The 22,750-nt window shown below is 38.1% G+C and overlaps 1 protein-coding gene across 1 annotated transcript in view; it reads left to right on the top strand.

The window, feature by feature from the left end:
* carmil3 (capping protein regulator and myosin 1 linker 3) overlaps positions 1–22,750 on the top strand; it is an 85,654-nt gene that overhangs the window by 23,835 nt on the left and 39,069 nt on the right. Inside the window, exons 9-14 of the mRNA XM_087810729.1 lie at positions 6,967–7,042; positions 8,294–8,382; positions 9,255–9,349; positions 10,025–10,111; positions 17,923–18,032; positions 20,154–20,231. Coding sequence (XP_087666855.1) covers positions 6,967–7,042; positions 8,294–8,382; positions 9,255–9,349; positions 10,025–10,111; positions 17,923–18,032; positions 20,154–20,231 — 535 coding nt within the window. The remainder of the gene's footprint in view (positions 1–6,966; positions 7,043–8,293; positions 8,383–9,254; positions 9,350–10,024; positions 10,112–17,922; positions 18,033–20,153; positions 20,232–22,750) is intronic.

Genomic DNA, 22,750 nt, shown 5'->3' with positions numbered 1-22,750 from the left:
AGTAGAAAATTGGATAGAGGAAGTGAGGGATCGACGAGGAGTACACAGGAAATTGCTAAAATTAGACCAAGCAAATAAGCAAGCCAGATAGATAGTGACACAAACGGGCGGAAGAAGGATCTACAAAGCCGTGATCATGTGCCCGCAGCTATTTGTAGAACATTAATATCTTCTTCTTCTTCATCTCCTTCCATCTAACATCACTGACAGTGTCAGGGCACACATGTGTGCACACACCAAAGATGAACACTTTTTCTATCCATTCCCGTCTTAATCCCTTTTCAAACAGCTCCTATTCTTCTTCTCATTTATTCTGTCATTCATATGTCTTTTTTTCTTTTGCCTCCTCTGGCAAGGTAGAGCACAGCTCACCTTTTCATAAATGTTCTGACAAGCTGTTCTGGGCCGGGAGCAGCTTCTTGCATCCATACGATTCATCCGACACTGTCACAGAACTAGAAACCTTGCAAGATATGGTATAGGTTTTTTTGTAAAAAAAGGATTATGACAGGCAGTTACTCGTGCTATCAAACAGTTTGCCTTCTTATTAGAAATAGTTTTCTCCGTGGTGGCAACTGTAAATGATGAAGTCCCAATGACAAAGGTTACATTTACATGATCTCTCTGGTACCGGGCGACTTCCACAAGGGATCGAGAAGGAGATCTCGGTTTAAGGTCAGGATGAGACGCGCATCAGAGATCGCTCGCCGGAACTCTGACATCATCGCACATGCTCTATGTGTGATCAATATTCCTCTCATTGAAGAGTGTGACGACACGTCAGCGCTGCCGTCTGCCCAACGAGTGGTGGTCAGATATTTTCATTTCCTTTTGTTAATTCTGCTTTTACAACAGAGTTGAACGTGAGTGACAACTGTAACCCACGTGACCGCTGCTGTTCTCTTCAAAGGATCCCGCTCTGCTTGGCTGTGAGAGACTCAGTAATGTCTTCATTGACGTCATCAGTGCTGCACATAAGTCTTCTGAATGTTCGCTCAATTACAATTAAATCTTTTTCTTTAAATGATTTCTTCACAAGAGAAAAGTTATATTTATTGTGTCTCTCTGAGACTTGGCAGAGAGAGGAAGAGTTTATTCATCTAAAAAAACTCTGCCCAGGTGGCGCTGTCTTGGGAAAGCCTCGCCTCTCTGGTCGTCGGGGTGGTCTTGCTACAGTTTATAGAGAGAGTTGTTCTTGCAAAGTGATTCAGACACAGAAATTCACTTCTTTTGAGTCTCAGATGATCTTGGTTGGTTCTACAAGACCTTTCTATTGTGTGTCAATCTACTATTTAATCTTCATGTTGATGACATCACATCTTGCTCTGCTAAATAACTTTTAACTTTAACAGAAGCCTTTAATTTTGAGCAACATGTTTCTGAACCCACTCATCAAAAAAGCCACATTTTAGACTTAGTTTTTACTCTTGGCCTGGACATTTCTAATGTATCTGTACATGATGTCCATCTGAGTGATCATCCTCTTGTCTTGTTTAACCTGGAATTCATCCCTGAACCTAAGCCCTTAAAGGTTAATTTGCTATGTTTGACCCTCTTTTCTTCAATGACTGCCTTAACATGGGCAATTTCATTCACTGTTTCACTAATCATTGCGTTGAAATACTGGATGAAGTCGTGCCTGTTGATCGAACCTGACAATTTATAAAAAACCTTGGACTAAGGTAGATCTCATGAGACTTTGTCTTAAGACTGAGCATCTCTCCACTAAACTTGAGGTGTACAGACTTCACCTCAGGGATCTTATGTCTTCATACAATGAGATGATGGAAACTGCCAGATCTGATTACATAAGGAAACTGGTAGCAGCAAATAAGAAAAACCCCAAAGTGTTGTTTGACATGATCAATTCTCCCATGTCTCCTACTCCTCAAATCATGCCTGTCTTCTGTGAAGATGACAGCAATGCATTGTTGAGATTTTTCATTGACAAAATTAAATTGATCAAAGAGAAAATCCCTCCCCTGCTGTCATTTAGCCTGTCTCCACCTCGTGGTCTAACTCTAGCTGATATTTAGGCCATGGAGAGCAAGATGAAACCCTACTCTTGCTCGTCCGATGCAATGGTAAACCTCTCCCTTTCCACAGGGGTTTTTCCAATGCATTTAAATATGCTATTTTGAAGCCTTTTCTCAAAAAGCCAGGTTTAGACCCGACTGACCTCAGTAATTTCAGTCCTATTTCTAAACTCACCTTCTTGTCCAAGATCTTGGAGAAGGTGGTGTCTGAGCAGCTGTCATTGTTCCTGGATCAGAGCGACATCCATGAGAAGTTTCAGTCTGGCTTCCACAAACATCACTCTACGGAGACGGCCTTACTGAAAGTGTCCAGTGACATCATGATGTCGGCTAATTCTGGTCAATACTCTGTTATGGTTCTCTTGGATCTGTCCTCAGCCTTTGACACAGTTGATCACAAGATCCTGCTGAGAAGACTAAGGGATGAAGTGGGACTGTCTGGGTCGTGTTACAGTGGTTCTCGTCATACCTTTCAGGGAGCGGTTTCAGTGTATCAGCCAATCAAATTAGGTCTAAATCAACGGATATGTTGTGTGGAGTCCCTCAAAGTTCTGTTCTGGGTACTTTATTGTTTTTGCTAAACTTGATTCCCCTGGGTAAAATCATTCAGAGATTTCCTGATGTTTCCTACCACATTTTTGCTGATGACATCCAGCTCTACTGCTATTTTGATCCAACTGAGCCCCGGTGGCTGAACAGCTTAGTCAATGGTTTGTTAGAAATCAAACAAAAGTGAAAACACTTTGCAGCTAAATGTGGACAAAACTGAAACTTTGGTTATGTCTCCGGATGTTAAGGTTCCAGGGTTGAGTCAGTACTTGGGTCAGTCTGTCAAACTGAGCCTTAGAAATCTGGGTGTTGTATTTGACAAAGACATGTCTCTAGTCGAACACTGCAGAAAACTGTTTCCTTCCACTGAGAAAAATCTCTAAATGTCGTCATAACATGATCTGGAGCTTGTAATTCATGCATTTGTGTCTTCTTGTCTGGCCTTTTATACTAAACTATACTAACAGTTTGTTTTCATGTATTGACAAGAAGGAGCTGTCTCACCTGCAGTTGATACAGAACTCTGCAGCGAGAATTCTGACTTGCCCTAGTAGAAGAATTTCTCCGATCATTAAATCTCTTCAATGGCTTCCAGTTTCTTTCAGGATCAACTTTTAAATTCTGGTTTGTACTTTCAGAGCTATTCATGGTCAGACTCAACCGTACATCAGTGATCTGATCCATCCTTACACCCCAGATTGGGCTCTGAGGTCTGTGGATCAGAATCTACTTCTGGTTCCACGCTCACGGTTCCGGACCAGAGGAGAGAAATCCTTCCAAGCTGTTGCTCCTAAGCTTTGGAACAATCTTCCTCTCTCTCTGTGTTTGATGGATCTACTGACTCCTTCAAGGAACATCTTAAGACATTTTATCGTGCAGGCTTTTTCCTTGATTTTCTGAGACTCCTGTGTTTGTCTCGTGTTGTCTTGACCTTTTAAGTATATATATTATTGAGTATTGTTTTGATTGTTTAAGCGCTTTGTGACCATGGTCTGGAAAAGCCCTCTACAAATATAAATTACTTATATACTTACTTAGTTTCCCTGATGGTCTGTAGTCCCCCCCACTGATGTCTCTTAAGTTGTCCTGTTTATGAAATTAAAATCAAAATCTAGCAAAGGTTCATGTACTCTGCTGTGTATAGACAATATTTCTGTTTTTTGTAAACTCTTTCTCAAATGAAAAAAAAAAAACATTCTCTCTAAATTCTGCAAGCACCTCTTTTCAGTGCTCTTTTAAATCCTGTTGTATATCCACCCCAAGGCACACATTGACAAGTCACTAAACACATTAAACAAAGGACAGCATCCAAGCACTGCAATCATGCTTTGAATACTCACACTGGAATAACCTCAGAACGGACATGGAGGAGCAAAAATAACCCAAAAAAACTCCACTTTGACAGCAGTCCCAGTTGCCCTCGATGACACTTACCCTGTTACACCTGGTTTGAGGCTGAAAACTCAACACAAGACTTTATCTACACTGGAAGTTATTACACCACCTTAGAAAAAACAAAGTGGTGAAAGCCCTCAGGGGGACTAGGGAAAAATGGCTCTCCCAGTCAGTGTACCTTCCGTGCATTTTTTTTAGTTTACGTGTAGCAGGTTTTTAAAACCGGGACAAGATGCCCTTTCTGTTAAAATACAGCCACTATTGGATAGTTTGTTGTTTACCTATTGGGGAATATTTTATGCTACATAAAAAGCTGAAGAATCCAATGTATCTTAATCCAAAATGCAAAAATGCGGAGACCTTTTAACATCTGCATGATTATAAAATGAGCCGTAAGCAGTATTCAAGACTTTTTCTAGTCAATGGTTGCATATTTGATGATGGAGTCCCTCGAGCCAGCTGGATAATGACACAGTCCGATTTACCATAGCACATGAGTTTCTTTGATTATGTAAATGTTATGTAATTTGAATGCCTTTTAAACACATTCCAGCTGTCCTTGTGCTTGTTTCACCTTGTTATATTCATCAAGTAGTTTGCTACAACACCAACTATATTCTCACTATAAAAAAAGTTTGTCTTCATAATATAATCCATTATGGTCACAGTCAGATGTCCTCACACCACATGTGAATTTCATTGCATAGTTTTACGGGAAGTTCAAATTTCTTCAAAAGTTCAAATTTCTTCAACATTTTCCTGATATATAGAAAATCACACTTTTATGCAAACATATTGTGGAACTAATTAATTCAACTTTTCACAGAGTATGTATTTATTCATTAATTGATTATAGTCACAAGTGGCCTTAAACGTGTACCGGATGATACTTAACTTTAACAGAATTGGAGAAATTATTTTCGAATATTGAAGGGAATCTAATGTTAAAAGCAAACTCTCCTGACTTAAAATTAATTTGCTGTTTTATACAACATGTGCTTTTACATGTAAAAATATGCACAAAGTTAGGAATATCTGACAGGACCACTGGAAATAACTTACATAGATGATACTCATTTGGCTTAGAAAAGTGATACATTTACGGATGAAATTACGTAATAGGTAATACTTTGTTTTGTTTGTGTATTGCACTTGGTTTGCTCTCTGGTTATTGACCAATGAATGGCACAAAGACACATTTATGTTATTGTTGTTTTCTATGTCTATATACAAATGTTCTTTAATATTCAATGTTGTTGTTGTTGACCTAGTAGAGTAAATGGTGGATGTTATGTTATGTGTCTGTTTAACTAGTAATGCAAGTAGGAAAAGGGAATTTTGTAAAAGTTCTCATCTATGTTGAGGAGCTCATCTTACCCACTTAATGTGGCTTGAATCAAATTAAATGAAGGCATTAAGCTATAGTAATTGGCTTCCTGTAGCTGTGATACTAGAAAATGATCTAAAATGCAAACTTATGTTGTTCATTAATTTCTTGACCATTTTTACAATCTTGATTATTTTTGATGTGTACATGCAGAACAATTATTATCTGTATTTGGCTAGCTGAGGAGGCAGAGAAGGGAATATTCTGGCTTTGTCTTAGGAGGCGGGACAAGGTTTTGGGGAGCGAGCGACTCCTAAGAAGGATAGCAGTGTGGGGTGAATGGAAGACGGCACTGTTCACTGACCCGCCACAAAGATATGGTTCAAGGAACGAAGACACAGCTAGCACAATGTCCACCAGTGGAGGTGAGACAGGCCTAGGAGCCTAGATGTTGAGAACACTCACCATTTAAGACAGTATCGTAATCAATGTCGATGACCGTGAATGTATTTGCACATGTTTTACTTCTATGCTGATGTTTCTGATATTTCTACAGGGTTTGCTTTTGAGAAAAGTAATTACGGTCTGATACTTCAATAATAATATAGATTTAAAGTAATATGTAATTGTCAACTATTAATGTGACAAGAGCAACAATACCAAATCATAATAGTTAAATTGATAGTGGGGATCTTTTGGGTGAGAGGTGAGGGACACCCAGAACAGGTTGCCAGTCTGTCGTAGGGCACACAAAGATATACAGCCATTCACACACACAATCAACCTCTGTATGTTTTTGTACTGTGTTGTAGTTGTATGTAGGTCGCTACAATGTATGATAATTTTCCTGAGGCTGTTTTATGTTACATGGGCATCTCTTCCAACTACCAGCTCCCACAATTAAATGATGGAAGCAAAGCTGAATGAAAACCGGAATGACTGATCTGCTGGCACACTTTTACTTCCAGCTAACACACTGCATGGCTAAGTGAGACATCATAGAGGTCAATCCCACATCCCACTGTCATCACTTACATCAAGAGCTGGCAATGGTGATACATTCTGACATGTGTATCACCACTCACCAGCAGGTTCAGCTGGGATTTGTTACAATGGGTGGCTCACATGGAGTCATAAAATACTACAGCCCTGAGCTGTTTTGCAGATATGCGAGCATGTTTACCAGCAGGACTTTCTCTAACCTTATGCCTTTAGGTCCGTTGTGATTCTGTTTTTGCTGCCGGTTTTCCAACGATTTATCACAGGTGCAGCTTTAGTTCGGCCTTAGTTGGACCTTGGAGAATTCTCATCTCTTTTTCACCGATCTTTTTCTGTATCCATTTCAAGAACAGCAGATTTAGCTTTATTTAAGGTCTCCAGCTGAGATCAAACTGTGGTTTTATTAAACAACTAAATGACCCTAACATTGATCTGCCCATTTCTCTCGCTCCTTCTCCACTGCTGCTCTTCTCCACCGAGGCTGCATCATCGTTCCTTCTCTGGAATGCATCCCTGTTCAATATGTCATCATGATGAACTGTTTGTTGCAAAACGCCAAGCCACAAAAAGTTTTGCTGCAATAATGTGAATTTATTGATCAATGAGTGATGTAGTGAGCAGATGGAGTTTACCAGTGTGTGTGATGTGCATCTCTTACAGGGACCTGGCGGTGATTGTGGCATCCATTGCGTACAACACCTGGTTCACCAAGCTGTACTGCAAGGACATGAGAATTGTAAATATTCTTTTTTTTTATATCTTCCAAGCTCATGAAGCTTCTTGACAGATGGATGCATTTCATCATTTTACATTATTTTCAGGTGTTCTTTACTGATAGCTTGTGTTTTCATGTGCATTTATTTAATTGGGTTTGTCTGCAGACACTTAAAGTTTCTATTCTTATATTCTACCAACATAGCTGTAATTTTTCTCTTTTTGTCTCAGAACAAAGGTGCAATTCAGTTTAAAATGGAGGCTTGGCTGTTGTCAGAAAGGGTCACATGCACACCCTGCCAAAAAAACTGAATCTAATGGTATTTAAAAAAAGATTTTACAGTGTGGTCCAAAAACTGTGCTTCTTATTAACACCATAGATATGTGCAGCAACTTCATTATAAATCGATCTGACCATTTCCTAAGATCACCAAAACAGACCTCCTCAACACCCTGGCATTTTTGTCTGTCACAGGCAAGTGCAGCTCTGGCTAGTCCAACCCTCATCAGATCCAACTTACTACCTGCTATGCGTACTTAGTTCTGTCATTATCCATCACAGGACTCTCCGTGGCGACACGGTTGAATGCATTAGCCAAAGCCACAAGACATGTTAACAGGTTTGGCAAACTCCTGTGAAACCTCAAAGATCCTTCCAAGGGCATAGAGCTGATTCTCAATTTCATGACCCGGGTGAAAACCACATTGCCCCTCCTGAATCCAAGCTTTGACTATCCCACAGACCTTCCTTTCTTTGAGTTGGAACACACCCTGGTCTGGAAAAGCGCTATATAAATAAATATTACTTACTTACTTACTTAATTACTTACCCTCCAATCGCATGATTTAAAAAGGACAACCATGACTGAACAATACCAATACAGAGTTACTGTGTCAGCCGCAATAATCCCAAAATCTCCAAGATCCCCTCTTGATCACAATGTTATTTTGGCTGGCCATTACCATTTTGTCAGCCTGTTTCTCCCACAGGATATCGGATCGTTCATCTTCCATCCCCTTCACAGGTGTTTTCCATGCTGACCTCTGTGTCAAAGGCTTCATTACACATGTTTTGTAACCTATATGGACTACTTTGTTATAGCGATTCATGTATGCTTGACCTGCCATCATCCTACACCTTCATTTTTAAAAGCTTTTAGACGTTTTGAAGTTACATATATAACAAGTAACTAAACTGTTTTTTTTATTATTGTGTAATACTGCAGTACTGCCCTGAGGCCCTGCACTTATTCAGGCGTATGTTTATCAACAGGGGTCGGAGGTCGTGGACCAAGTACTGCACACCATCAGCAAGTCCAACAGCCTAGAGGAGCTCACACTGGAAAATGCTGGACTTAAATCGTAAGTTTTTTGCTTCATTCCCGATCCCATTATCTTCCCTTACAACCTTACCTCTGGTATTTATCCACTAACCTGTCCCCATGCTCCCACTCAACTCTTTCTCCTAAATTCCTCCCATTCTCTTCCCTTACGCCTTGAAAGCCTCTCGTTTATTTCCTTGGATGGCATCTTGTATTGCATCTGTATACCCTTTACCTGGCATGACTCCTGTGCACGTTTTTTTTGCCTCAGCCAACTTTTCTCATCCAGAATTAATAGAGATGAATTGGCTTGCTCGAGGCTTGATGATTTAGCACGGCATAATTATGAATTTAACAACTTTTTTTTTTATACTTTTGCCAGTTTTATATCCACTTCAAAAGGGACAGCAGTTTTTATCATTGTCTCTGCACCACTGCACCAAAAGGTGAACATTTATAGAGAGATTACATGATATCACTGATATGTCTGGCTTTGGACGACAGGGATCCTCAAAGATGTCTGCTATTTCTTACAAGAGATTCACAATAAAAGTTTTTCTTATGGATTTCCTTGCGTCAAAAAGCTCAGTTAAGATCCAGACAAATTAAGTTAATCACGTTGTTTTTGTAAAATCCGGCACTTTAGTCTTTTACACTTACACACTCTGAGCAGGGAGTGATATTTATGACCCTTGAGGCCTGTAAATTCTTCCTCCATCTTTTCAATAAAATATTTCCATTTTTCAGAGTTGATTAAAGTTGAGATTTTTACAAAACATATTTGCTGTTGGTAACGCTGGTTTAAGGGACCTTGTGTCTGTCTAAATGTTAAACAAACTTATCAAATGGTTCCTGATCCAACATTAGCTATCATCTGGATTTTCTACATTTTTCGCTCAATGTTTTCCGCAGAGACTTTCCACAGAAGATGGCATCGGCGCTCTCAGAGAATCCAGCCTCTGTGATCCACTCTCTCAACTTGGCTCACAACACACTGGATAGCCAAGGTATTTGTCCATTCCTGCTGTTTCTCTCATGTTCCATTTTCACTGTTAAGTCTGTGTTTGCACCCAAATTGTAAACCCAGATTGTATGCCATTTTCACACACAGTGTATATTCTAGCAAGACCAGAAATGCAGAGGCAGGTTAAGTTCAGGATCAATATTTTAAGGTGCATCAACAGAGAGAGCACAATTACCGACCTATTTATATTTTCTAACTCCTACTGACCAAAAGAACAAGGTTTCCAGAAGCGCTGGAAGATGTTTCTAGGGGGAGAAAAGTGTAGGCCTCTTTGCACGAAGGTTGTCTCCACATTCTGACACAATCATGATTGTGTTAACATGGTATTTGATGAAGTTTCTTGTAACCATTATACTGAAAAGTATTTTAGTGAATGGTTTAATAGTAACATTAGTTGTCTTTTTAATTTCAAGCTGACTTATTTTTGCTTAGCCATGGCATGACACATATTCTTTTCTGTTTGTGCGTGTGTGGGAGAAGTCACTAGTGCAAGGCTTTTGCCTGCTGGCTTGTGGGCGTAACATTCTGAACATTCATGTTTTTCAGAGATTTATATGCGCCCAAATGTATTATCTAATATTCTAATGTTATTTGTTTCATGTGTTTCATCACTTTTAAATGATAAATTCTCCTTTGTTTTCGATTTGTCTTCATGAAGGAGTCTCTAATCTTATTCAACAAGTGTGTCGCCTGAATAAAGGCCTGCGCCTCCTCAATCTCTCAAAGACATCGCTGTCCTCCAAGGGTGAGTTCACACGCATACTTTTATTTAAAACATTTGTTTAATTTCCTTTATATTTTTTTCAACTTTTTAGGTCAATACCATAGACAATTAGCAATTAGTTTCTCTCAAATACCATTTGCATTGCAGTTCATTTTTTATTACAAGCCATATATATTTATTTGTTTGAAAGAATACACTTTATTCTTTGTAGTTTTGTAGGTACTAAATATTATTTTGTCGTATATCGTGAAATTGGCTTTAACATAACGTATTTGCTTTCTAAATAATTAATAATATTTTCTTCAACGCTTGCATGGTTGCTTTCATATAAATAATAAACTATAGAAACTATTTAGGACACAGTTAATGTTATCTTGGTCGTGATCACTAATTGATGAATGAAAATGAAAACAATCCTGACATTTCTGTGGTATTTTTCTGAACTGCTAAAAACTAGGGACTATAAAATTTTCATGAAACGTATTTTAAATGCGAGACTGTTTTCCAAAAAGCTGAACAAAAGTGCTTCTAACTTATTTATTAAGATTTAAAGTAAAAAAAATGAGACTCTAAAAATACAAAGCCTGGCTTTCTCTAATGATGGAGCGTTATCGCCAGTAATTATTTATTCACAATTTGCATTTGGGGCAACAGAAATTCTTATTTAAATGTGCAAGTTAATAAAGATGATTAGAAACACATTTTTGTCACTGTTGTTTTAATTTGAAGATCATATGAGGTTGTTTTTTTGCTGGAGACTTTACTCTGACGTCTAAGGAATCAAAATCGCCGCCAAACAACCAACATAACTCTTTAGTGCACAGCATGTAATGATAAAAGTGGTGTTATCTACATAACCCAGAGGAAACATCTGTAGAAAACCACCTAGAATGATTGACCTGTGGATTACCAGTTAAAAACTCAGTGAAAGGTAAAGAACATCCTACCTTTTCCACTTTTACTTTCTCTGGATCTCAGGAATACCCTCTAGATAATTGTGGACTGTAGAAGAACCTGACTGTGAGTTTCAGTTCTTTTGTTGTCATTTTGTTTTTTCAACAGCTATTTTGTGTATTGTGTGGACTCTACTTTTGCATGTTACTGCGTCAAGGTTTTAATCTTCTAAAAAGCTTTATATAGCTATGCCAAAAGACAATAATTTAGTAGATAGACGCATATACCTCAAATTGTATTTGAAGGCATGCAACTCTTGTGTGTAACCCAATTTGTTAAATAAATGATATTCTAAATATAATGCTTAGGTCTTTAAACCCTTTTTTTTTTACATTATCCATTTTATCAAGATAATCCGATATATTTTGAGCATTTGAAATATCATTGATAGCGATGAGCTCCAGAATGACAGATGCTTGATTTTCTTTAAATGATTTGTGATTTCTGAAGGTATTTTGGAATGCTCCCATTGAATCATTTGCCACTTAATAAAAAATCTAATTGTAATGTGTTTATTAAAAGAATCCAGAGTTAAAACATCATGTTCTATTGATCTATTAAGTTTTCCCAGAGTGATTGTCTTGCGGCTAAGAAGTTAAGCAGATGTAATTCCAGCTCTTGTCATGATTACATTGTTGTGTCCCTGAGCAGGAGCACTGTGTTAGCAAACTCCCCTTGGTGTGATCTTGAATGGTTGACTTTGTGTAAAGCATTTTTAGTGCTAAACAAAAGTCGCACTGATTTTCAAGTAACTGAAGTCTCTGATCAAATCGGAGGTGTTTTCCTGCTTCCTAATTGGCTTTTTTAAGCCGGAGTATCTGCCAGGTTGATGTGTTATATTAATTATAGATGGATACTCACTGACAAATATTTGAACATCTGCCACAACAAAGTTTGCCCCAATTGCATCTTTTTTACATACAGCGAAGTGATCTTTGATCTCCATCTTCAGAGTGATGAGAGTGAAAACAAAAGTGCATTGTGAATATTTTTCGCTGGGAATTGAAAGTCTATGGTGCCTTCATCAAATGTAATCTGGCTGCTACTTCCTCACGCTGATAACCTCGGCCAGGCCTCTCCTCCCACCATCCGTCTTCCAAACCATAATCAGGCCAGAATCACAAGTAGTTGATCTGTTTTCCCTCTTTCCCTTCTAAAATCCTCACTAAGATTTTGCTGTTTTCTACTCCTCTTGAATTACAATAAACTCAAGTAACAATGTTACATTGTTACTCACTTCCGCTTCCGGTGAGCCTTTGATCGGCTGCTTGAAACGTGAGCTCCTGCAATAATTGCCAAAAACAGTCGTTTTAACGACTACTTGTCCGGATATTATGCTCATATCACTTAAGATATGTCTCAAGCATCTCGGATCTATGATCGTGATGCTCTTTTCAACATCAGAGAGTCGATGGAGGACTTCACTCGCGACCGTTACCAACGTCCGGTGAACGTGTTTCCGGCTCCGCTTCTCATCGACTCGGACTCTGTGGAATATCGTTTGATCTCTCGAGTACCGGGCGATTTCCACAAGGGATCGAGTCGGGCTGGAGTACAGGTCAGGATGAGACGTGCAGTTGCGATCGCTCGGAACAACTCTGACGTCATCGAACGTCATCGATATTTGATCGACATCCCTCTCACTGTGTGTGACGACACATCAGCGCTGCCGTCTGTCCAGACCTCAACGAAAGGTGGTAAGATTTTTTCATTTCCTCTCTTTAATTCGACTTTTACAACCGAGTTGAACTTCAGTGACAGCTGGTACCCACGTGACCGCTGTTCGCTTCAAAAGATCCCGCTCTGCGCGCCTGTCAGTGACGCGGCGTCGTCAGTGACGTCATCGGTGCTGAATGTGGGACTTCTTAATGTTCGCTCCATTACTAATAAATCCTTTATTCTTAATGATCTTTTCACAAGAGTTAATTTGGATTTATTATGTCTTTCTGAGACTTGGCAGAGAGAGGAAGAGTTTATTCATCTGAACGAACTCTGTCCAGTAGGGAGCGCTGTCCTGGGGAAGCCTCGCCTCTCTGGTCGTGGAGGAGGTCTTGCTACTGTTTTTAGGGAGAGTTGTTCTTGCAAAGTGATTCAGACACAGGAATTCACTTCTTTTGAGTCTCAGATGATCTTGGTTGGTTCTACAAGACCTTTCTATTGTGTGTCAATCTACCGTCCGCCTGGTCCTGCGGCGGTGTTCTTGAAAGACTTTAGTGACTTCTTATCTTCCATTATTCAGATGGAATCTGTTCTTATTCTTGGAGACTTTAATCTTCATGTTGATGACGTCACATCTTGTTCTGCTAAAGAACTTTTAACTTTAACTGAAGCCTTTAATTTTGAGCAACATGTTTCTGAACCCACTCATCAAAAAGGCCACATTTTAGACTTAGTTTTTACTCTTGGCCTGAACATTTCTAATGTATCTGTACATGATGTCCATCTGAGTGATCATTCTCTTGTCTTGTTCAACCTGGACTTCATCCCTGAACCTAAGCCTTTGAAAGTTAGGTCTCAGAGGCGTGTCATCTCAGCCGATACTGCAGACAGTTTTTCTGCTATGTTTGACCGTCTTTCCTTTGATGACTGTCCAGATGTGGACAGTTTGATTCACTGTTTTACTGATCATTGTGTTGAAATACTGGATCAAGTGGCACCTGTTAAATCGAACTTGAAAATTCAGAAAAAACGGTGCCCTTGGACAAATGAAGATCTCCTGAGTCTGAAGAGACTTTGTCGAAAGACTGAGCGTCTCTGGAAGTCTACTAAACTTGAGGTGCACAGACTTCACCTCAGGGATCTGTTGACTTCTTACAATGAGATGGTAGAAACTGCTAGATCTGATTACATCAGAAAACTGGTAGCAGCAAATAGGAAAAACCCCAAAGTTTTGTTTGACACGATTAATTCTCTCGTGTCTCCTGCTCCTCAAATCACGCCGGTCTTCTGTGAAGCTGACAGCAATGCATTGTTGAGATTTTTCATTGACAAAATTAAATTGATCAAAGAGAAAATCTCTCCCCCTTTGTTGGGAACCCCTACTGTCTCTGAGCCCATCTCCTCCTCTTGGTCATCCTTCACTGCTGTATCTTTGGGTGATATTTCAGCACTAGTGAACATGATGAAACCCTCCTCTTGCTCAGATGACGTCCTTCCTTGTAGGCTTTTTATCAAAGTATTTGATGTAATTGGCCCCTGGGTTACCAATATGGTGAACCTCTCCCTTTCCACAGGGGTTTTTCCCAATGCATTTAAACATGCCATTGTGGAGCCTCTGCTCAAAAAACCAGGCTTAGACCCAACTGACCTCAGTAATTTCAGGCCTATTTCTAAGCTCCCTTTCTTGTCCAAGATCTTGGAGAAGGTGGTGTCCGAGCAGCTGTCTTTGTTCTTGGATCAGAGCGACATCCATGAGAAGTTTCAGTCTGGCTTCCGTAAACATCACTCTACGGAGACAGCTTTACTGAAAGTGTCCAGTGACATCATGATGTCGGCTGACTCTGGTAAATTCACTGTTCTGGTTCTCTTGGATCTGTCGTCAGCCTTTGACACAGTTGATCACCAGATCCTGCTGAGAAGACTAAGGGATGAAGTGGGACTGTCTGGGTCTGTGTTAGAATGGTTCTCATCTTACCTTTCTGGGCGCAGTTTTAGTGTATCTGCCAATCAAATGAGGTCTGAATCGGCAGATCTGTTGTGTGGAGTCCCTCAAGGTTCTGTTCTGGGTCCTTTATTGTTTTTGCTGTACTTGATTCCCCTTGGTAAAATCATTCAGAGATTTCCAGATGTTTCTTATCACATTTTTGCTGATGACATCCAGCTCTACTGCTCTTTTGACCCAACTGAGCCCCAAAGGCTGAACAGCTTAGTCAATTGTTTGCTAGAAATCAAACAATGGCTGAGTGAAAACACTTTACAGCTTAATGTGGACAAAACTGAAACTCTGGTGATTGCTCCTGATGATACGATTCCAGGGTTGAGTCAGTACTTGGGTGACTTAGGTCAGTCTGTCAAACTGAGCCTGAGAAACCTGGGTGTTGTATTTGATAAAGACATGTCTCTTGTTCAACACTGTAGAAAACTGACCAGAAACTGTTTCCTTCAACTGAGAAAAATCTCTAAACTTAGGAAAATGCTGTCACAACATGATCTGGAGCTTGTAATCCATGCGTTTGTTTCTTCTCGTCTGGACTATTGTAACAGTTTGTTTTCATGTCTTAACAAGAAGGAGCTGTCTCGCCTGCAGTTGATTCAGAACTCTGCAGCGAGAATTCTGACCCGCTCTAGTAGAAGAACTCACATTTCTCCGGTCCTTAAAACTCTTCACTGGCTTCCAGTTTCTTTCAGGATCAACTTTAAAATTCTGGTTCTTACTTTCAGAGCTATTCATGGTCAGGCTCCTCCTTACATCACTGATCTGATCCAGCCTTACACCCCAGCTCGGTCTCTGAGGTCTGTGGATCAGAATCTACTTATGGTTCCACGCACACGGCTCAGGACCAGAGGAGAGAAATCTTTTCAGGCTGTTGCTCCTAAGCTTTGGAACAATCTTCCTCTCTCTTTGCGCTTGATGGAGTCTACTGACTCCTTTAAGAAACATCTTAAGACGTTTCTATTTGTTCAGGCTTTTCCTTGAATTTCTCGAACTCCTGTGTTGTTCTCGGTGTTGTCTTGATCTTTGAAGTATGTACTGTTTTGAGTATTGTTTTGATTGTTAAAGCGCTTTGTGACCCTGGTCTTGAAAAGCGCTATATAAATATATATTACTTACTTACTTACTTACTATACAAGTTCTGATATTCTATATTCTATATATTCTATACCCAAACTTTATTTATAATGTTTTTCTCGCTTTCAACAAGAGCCTAAATCAGATTGGATTGTATAATGCTAAAATTACTGTACTCAAAGGCCTACGGTACTACAAAAGTTTACTTATAAGAGAAAATAATGAATATAAAATACAATTTTGAGTATATCAAAGATAAGAGATGTTCATGTTGTGTCATATCAAAGATAAAGAAGAACACAGTGCAAATTGAATGGCAGTTTGTGTAAGTGCAAATAAATGATTCAGCGTAATAAAACGTAAATAAAACAGACACTTTCTGAACCATATAACAACATACTGCAGTGTTTACTGACCACGATAGCCTTCCGGCACCAGACATGGTTGATGTTACACCACAGCCTGTCTCCGCAAATCTTACCTCCCTCGACAAGAGCTCTGTCTGCCCTGTAGCATGCTAGCTGGTTGAGTGGTATTGCGCCGTCAGAAACGCTGCTGTTAAACCATGTTTCCACAAAAACAAAAACTTCCCTCAGAGTCGTGCTGGCATCATATCCACCAGGGGAGTTCATTAACAGTCATTTTTCACTTTTGATTCCTGCAGGTATTCTTACGTAACTGTGGATATGTTGATCCAGTTTTACAGTTGAAGTGCAGATCACTTGAATATCATGCATCACTCAAGTATTTAACATTTATCTACTTTTCTCTACTACATAGTACTGTTGTAATTTTTACTGAAGTTGAATCATCAACTTTCATTTAAACCTCTTTCAACATTTTTTGTTTGGTTGTGGCTTCTTTCCGGAATAAGCTTTTCTTTTGTCAATGAAAAGCAGGATGGAGATACTAATGAACTCAACTACATTGTTCCAATTTGCCGTCCCTTTCTGTAATTTTTATTAAAACCATCCTATTGCTAGTTTCACGACTTGTTAGGATAACAACTACTCACATTATGTATGAGAATGCATTTCCCTTTAGAAGGTAAACACATTTTGTCTAAGAAAAATGTATATTCGGTATATACTGTATTTATTAAGCATTTATATTCATAATCTTTTAAAGAAACATAATAAACATGTTACACATGTATCATAAAAATGTATAATTACGACTCATGATACATCGTCAAAACTATATGTACACACACCTGTAAATTCACATAAATTGATCTTGGACCTCTATTGTACTCATCAGAATGTTTCTGTTTGTACAAAACTATATTTTAATGGAAATATTTACATTAGAAAATGTTCTTAGGCCCGCCCACTGAAAAACTTTTTTTTTTCTGGAGATGAAATCCAGTTAACCATAACCACACCCACTCTGCTGTGATTGGTCAAGCATCAAGATTTGTCACTTAGTGTTATCAATCCCGAATGTCTCCACCTCCAAGGGACTCGTTTTATAAACAAAATGATAAAGTAATGATATCAAAGCAGAACATTTTCATGATGATGGACTTATTGCTTCTTAGAGAGGCAGAAGGTGTGTGTCAGGAGAGTTGAGTTTTCACATTGATAGATAGATGGTGCACGCTTGACAGGAACTACACAGTTAAACAAGACAGGTTCACTGTCGTTCTAAAGTACCTAATAAAAGTGAATATTTGCAGTACTTTATTTATTTTTATTTTTAGATACAGCCGTAGCTCATCCATACTCACAAACTTCTGCTTATCCCTATCCGGCATGGACAGTTTTACATGAACAATCCATCCATATACAATATAGCAGCTGATGAGCCAGATAAAGATAATGGAAATATACTCTTTGGCTCCACTTATGCTCATTCTTGCCCTAATCACTGCATATTAGGAATGAAAAGCTGCTTAGCGTGTTGCTGACTCATGTAGTTACTTGTGTCTAATGATGATCTGAATTTTATGGCAACAATCTTTCATATGCATTAGTGACTATTGGGATTTTATTTGCTGTAACCTTTTTCTTTTTTGAAATATTCCCCAAAAATTGATGTGCTCTGTTATTTTCTTTCGTCACTAAGACCATGTTGTCATGTATAAACGGTACTTTGGCACGAATCAAGTGCTGATGCAGATATCTGCGCTGTGTTCGGCTCCCGCTAGGTTTGGTATCTCTGTCCCAGGCCCTGTGTTCCAGTGATGATTACTCAAATTCTCTGCTGCATCTGGATCTCAGCAAAAACCCAGGGCTGCTGTCTGGAGAGGACGCTACAGTGAGTCCCAAACACACACACACACACACACATGATCACATACACGCATGTTGTTCCATTATCATGCTTGTTCTTCGATTTCCAGTCATGTCAAACGCCCTAGATACCATACATATTATTCATGAAGATGAGCTTACGTACTTTTATTTTGTCCTTCATTTAAGTAATACCATTGAATTGAGAGGTTTTTGGTTTAGCTTTTTTTTAGATCAAAGTGCCATCCATGCTATCGCCGCAAAATAAAAATGAATTAAAAAAAAGTCAGGTCTACCGCCCAGATTCCAGAAAAAGGACTGCATGTATTTACATAATCATGATGATATATTTTATTTCCTTAATGCAGATTTGTGATAAAAAGTAATAACCAAACAACCTCACATGGGGAAAATTCAGGCAATTGAGAGTAGTAAGAACCAAATTAATGTTAAAATACACATGAGACAATCATTGCAAAGCATTAAGTTTAGTTTACCTTTAGCTTTACATTAATATAAATATAATTTGTAAAACCATTGCTTATGACTATACTTCCTTGCGACATGTAACTTTTAACATTGAAATATTTCTATTGATTGAAAACATTTATTTTAACCCCTTTCAAATGATCCTGAAGATGCATGATTACCCAAAACCTGGGTTTCTATTCTAGTTTTTCTCAAGATAAAACAAATATTTCTAAACTTTAACAAAGTATTGTTTGAACATCATTCGATTGTGACAGTTTTCTGTATAGCCATCTTAAGGTCAATTATAAAAAGGTTATGAGCGGACTTTTCACAACATTTGAAATTTTGCAAAATGTAATAATTGTGCATTACAAATTGATGGATTGTCGATTGGATACACCTGATTCCAGAAAAGCTTTTAATTATGTTTCCAAAGTACAATAGAAACACTCGTTATTTTACACACTGACAACTTATCCTCCAAGTTTGCTGCACAAGGCTTTAGGGGGTTTCCCAGGACAGCCTTTCATGGTGCAACAGATCAGTTTTGATCTGCTGTAAAACCAGGAAACGGTCAACCTCAATATTCAATTGGAAGACGCATTCACATCCACAGTTTATTAACATTAATTGTAAATCGGATTAAAAATATATACTTTATTGAATATTGTTTTGATTGTTTAAGCGCTTTGTGACCCTGGTTTGGAAAAGCGCTATACAAATAAAAATTACTTACTTACTTACTTACTTAAAAATTCCACCAATACCAATTATTGGATATTATAACCTCGTTTAACAAATATACATGTATAAATATATACTTACTTACTTACTTATTAGACTAGTAAACCACAACCAGACTGTACATGAATTATCTGTACATGATTAGGTAAAGTTCAACTATAGGAACCGGGACATAATATACATAAAAGATCCTTCTGTTCTTCCTGTACCCATATAATCAGTGTGAGGGTTGGGCTCTCTCCCCTAGTTGTCTGAACTAAGTTGTCTGCATCTTTGTTGAAGACTACAGATGGAAAGTAGCTTTGTGCTAAATCTGGTGCAGCCATCTTTTTAATGTAACTGCACATTGTCCTTTTAAATAAACTGAGACTCCCAATTTAACCTACTTTCTCTACTTAAACCAGTTGAGGTGGCTCAGCCACATTTTTATTATGCCTCTTTAACCCCTCTCTAGATGTGTTTGAATGTTGGGATGTTGGAGCAGACCCACAATTAATTATTTTTCTCCCACCTGACATAGGAATTCCAGTTTTTGCCTTTAGTTTTCAGTTATCTTTTTTCATTTTTTGAATAACCGTACCTCCTTTTCTATTAGTAATCTAAGCTCTGGTTTTACATCTGTCCATCATTTGCATCCTGATGCTGTTTTTTTTGTCTGTTGTCAATACTGCTATATACAGTCATAGAAACATGGTTAGACAACTGTAGTTCTCTTCAAACAATCGCTTCAAATTTATGTAGTAGCTTGTCTTTGTGTCATGTGAATGACAGATGGAAAAGACAATGCAAAAAAAATCACATTTTTTTGCAGTAAAATGTTTTTTCTCTATGACTGTATATCTTTAACATTATTTTTAGTTTAAAAATACTGTTTTTGTTTAATCATAAAGTTGTGCTTTTAATAGAATTGCCCACTCTCTTCTTTTTACAGAACCTGTACCTGTTTTTGGCACAACCCAACTGCCTGGTCCACTTGGATTTGTCTATAACAGATTGCACAGTGGACTCGGTTTGTGGACTTCATTTATCTCCTTATTCACTGATCATATCTTTAAAATAAGTTTCGGACAAATACATAGAAAATGATTTTGAATCTGCCTCTTCTCTGCTGACTCCTTCCAGTTAGGAAAACAAGTTAGACAGCAGCAGAGAAGAAATATGACGCTGCCTCTAATTTTAGCACGTCTGCTACACGTACCCACACAGACATATACACACACACACACACTCACACACACACAATTTCTGATAGAAGTTGGTCACGCTTTAATTGTCAATTAAAATAGAGTTTACTGCTTCAATCCAACTGTGACACAATTGTAATGTTGTCAGAAAAGGAGGGACAGGGCTGAATTACAGACACATAAACACAATTCACAGAGGTTATTTGTTTAGACTTGATGCACATTTGGGCGGACGACAGGGGGGTAACTTAAGGGTTGAAAATTGGTGAGGCTTATTGATGCAGACTTGTGACATTACTCTGAAACAGAGAGCTGGTATGCTGCTACTGGGTCTTCTGTTACCACTATGAGACACATAGATCCTTATGTATAACAGTCAGAGGGGAAGTCTGGAGAAAAGTTCCCGCGGTCTTTAATATACTGATCATAAATAGACAAAAATCCAAAACGTCATGCACAAAGGGTCAGGAACAGTCCAAAGGCACAAAATCACTATAATCCAAAATTCTCGGGAACAATACATGCTTCTCAAAAGGTTTCCCATGTTTTATTGACTTTGTAAAAGAGTATTGTATTTCAAGTCTACTATGTCTTGAATATACATTTTTAAAAATACTGCTGCATTGGTTAAGGGGGAAATAAAGATGTTGCAATTGGTGATGTTTGCAGGGTCACGAATGGATTAAGACATTTAGAGAGAGCAACACTATAAGAAAGTCAAGTGAACATAAGGGGGCACCATAATATGAAAAAAATGCTGTTGAATTCCAAATCAAAGAAGGGCATTCAACATATTTTCTCTTCACAGCTAGTGAGATGTTGTTTTTTGGAACCAAAATAGCTTAGCCATATTGTAAAGTTAAAAGTTGGCAGGTCCGTCATCACAGCTGCTGGGAGTCAGAAGCCCTTGTTAAATAACATTATGTTCCTTTAAGTGGTCCTCGGTTCACTCCATAACTTTCCTATTGAAAACGTAAGCGATTTCATGTATTTAGCCTCAAAGTTCAGAAGAACCTTTATAAGCTCCAGTAATAAATATTCCACTATGATTTCCAAAAGATCTTGGAATGGGTGCTATACTGTCCATTGTTTTTATTGAAACCATTGACATCAGTCAATATAAGCATACAAGCCTGAACATGCTACACATGTTCTTTTATGTTAAATGCATAAAAGAAATCTCAGCCAAGTCTTCATTCATTTGAGTCTTTAGTTTGCCAGATTCAATTTTAAATACAGTTCTGTCTTCATCTGAGATGGCTTCTGAACACAGTCAATTATTAAATTGAATTGATGGATTGTTTTGCTGAAGATAATGCATTTATCCAACATTCCAACATCAGAATATTGGGAGTGGAAGTATATCGCTTAAGAGGGCTCCTTTGAACTGAAGATCTGGAGATTCTGGTTAACAAACCCATTTTACTAGGTCAAAATCTTGCCAGTGGTGTGATTCACTTGTCTCGAGATTCTATTTGATGCTGTTATTCAGTCAGCATTCGTAAGCCCTTTATGATGCATTATAAAACATTGCTGTTTGTCTTTGCCTGGATTGTTATTTTCAACAATGGTCTGCACAAATAAGAATGTCTTAAGATGTTTCATGAAGGAGTCAGTAGATCCATCAAGCACAGAGAGAGAGAGGAAGATGGCTCCAAAGCTTAGGAGAAAATATTAAGAGCACTTTAAATATTAATTAATTTTTTTTTTTTAGAGGTTGCAGAGAAGGAAGTATTTAGACACATCCTTTTTCCCATATAGTCTTACTTTAACTGTTAAGTGTTTTGAGATAACTTTGTTATGATTTGACACTCTAAATAAAATTTAATTTAATTTTGTGACAGCACTATGTAAACCTTCAATTGTTTAGAATAATATAAAAAATATTATCATGGGCCAGGTATATTTATTATTTATCGAATACTTAGATTATGGGTGATGTGACTATGTATTATAAATATTCTGTGTGAGAAAAGAATATTTAAAAATACATTAAAATACACTTGGAGACATCTAACATATATCTAATATAATATAATAGTTAGCAGATGTTCCACATGTAGGTTGACCTCATTAATTGACATATTGCTGTATATATTGACCTCTGCTGCGATATGTAAAGCTATATCTGTACTTCCTGTTCGACATGGTTTAAAGTCCACCATTTGGCCACCGCATCTTACAGAAAAGGGGGGGACATTGTTAAAACTAATAATTTTGGATGTTCAATTTTAGCTATTTAGAAGATATTGATTTCACTTACAGTATTTTATATTATTATTATTATTATTATTATTATTTATATTAGCATGCTAATTCTGGGTGTTGATGTCTCTCATGTGAC

The sequence above is a fragment of the Callionymus lyra genome, chromosome 16 (assembly GCF_982586985.1).
Source record: "Callionymus lyra chromosome 16, fCalLyr1.hap1.1, whole genome shotgun sequence".
NCBI classification, from domain to species: Eukaryota; Metazoa; Chordata; class Actinopteri; order Syngnathiformes; family Callionymidae; genus Callionymus; species Callionymus lyra.
The sequence above is the reverse complement of the archived record's forward strand: the minus strand, read 5'-3'. Positions and strand labels throughout refer to the sequence as shown.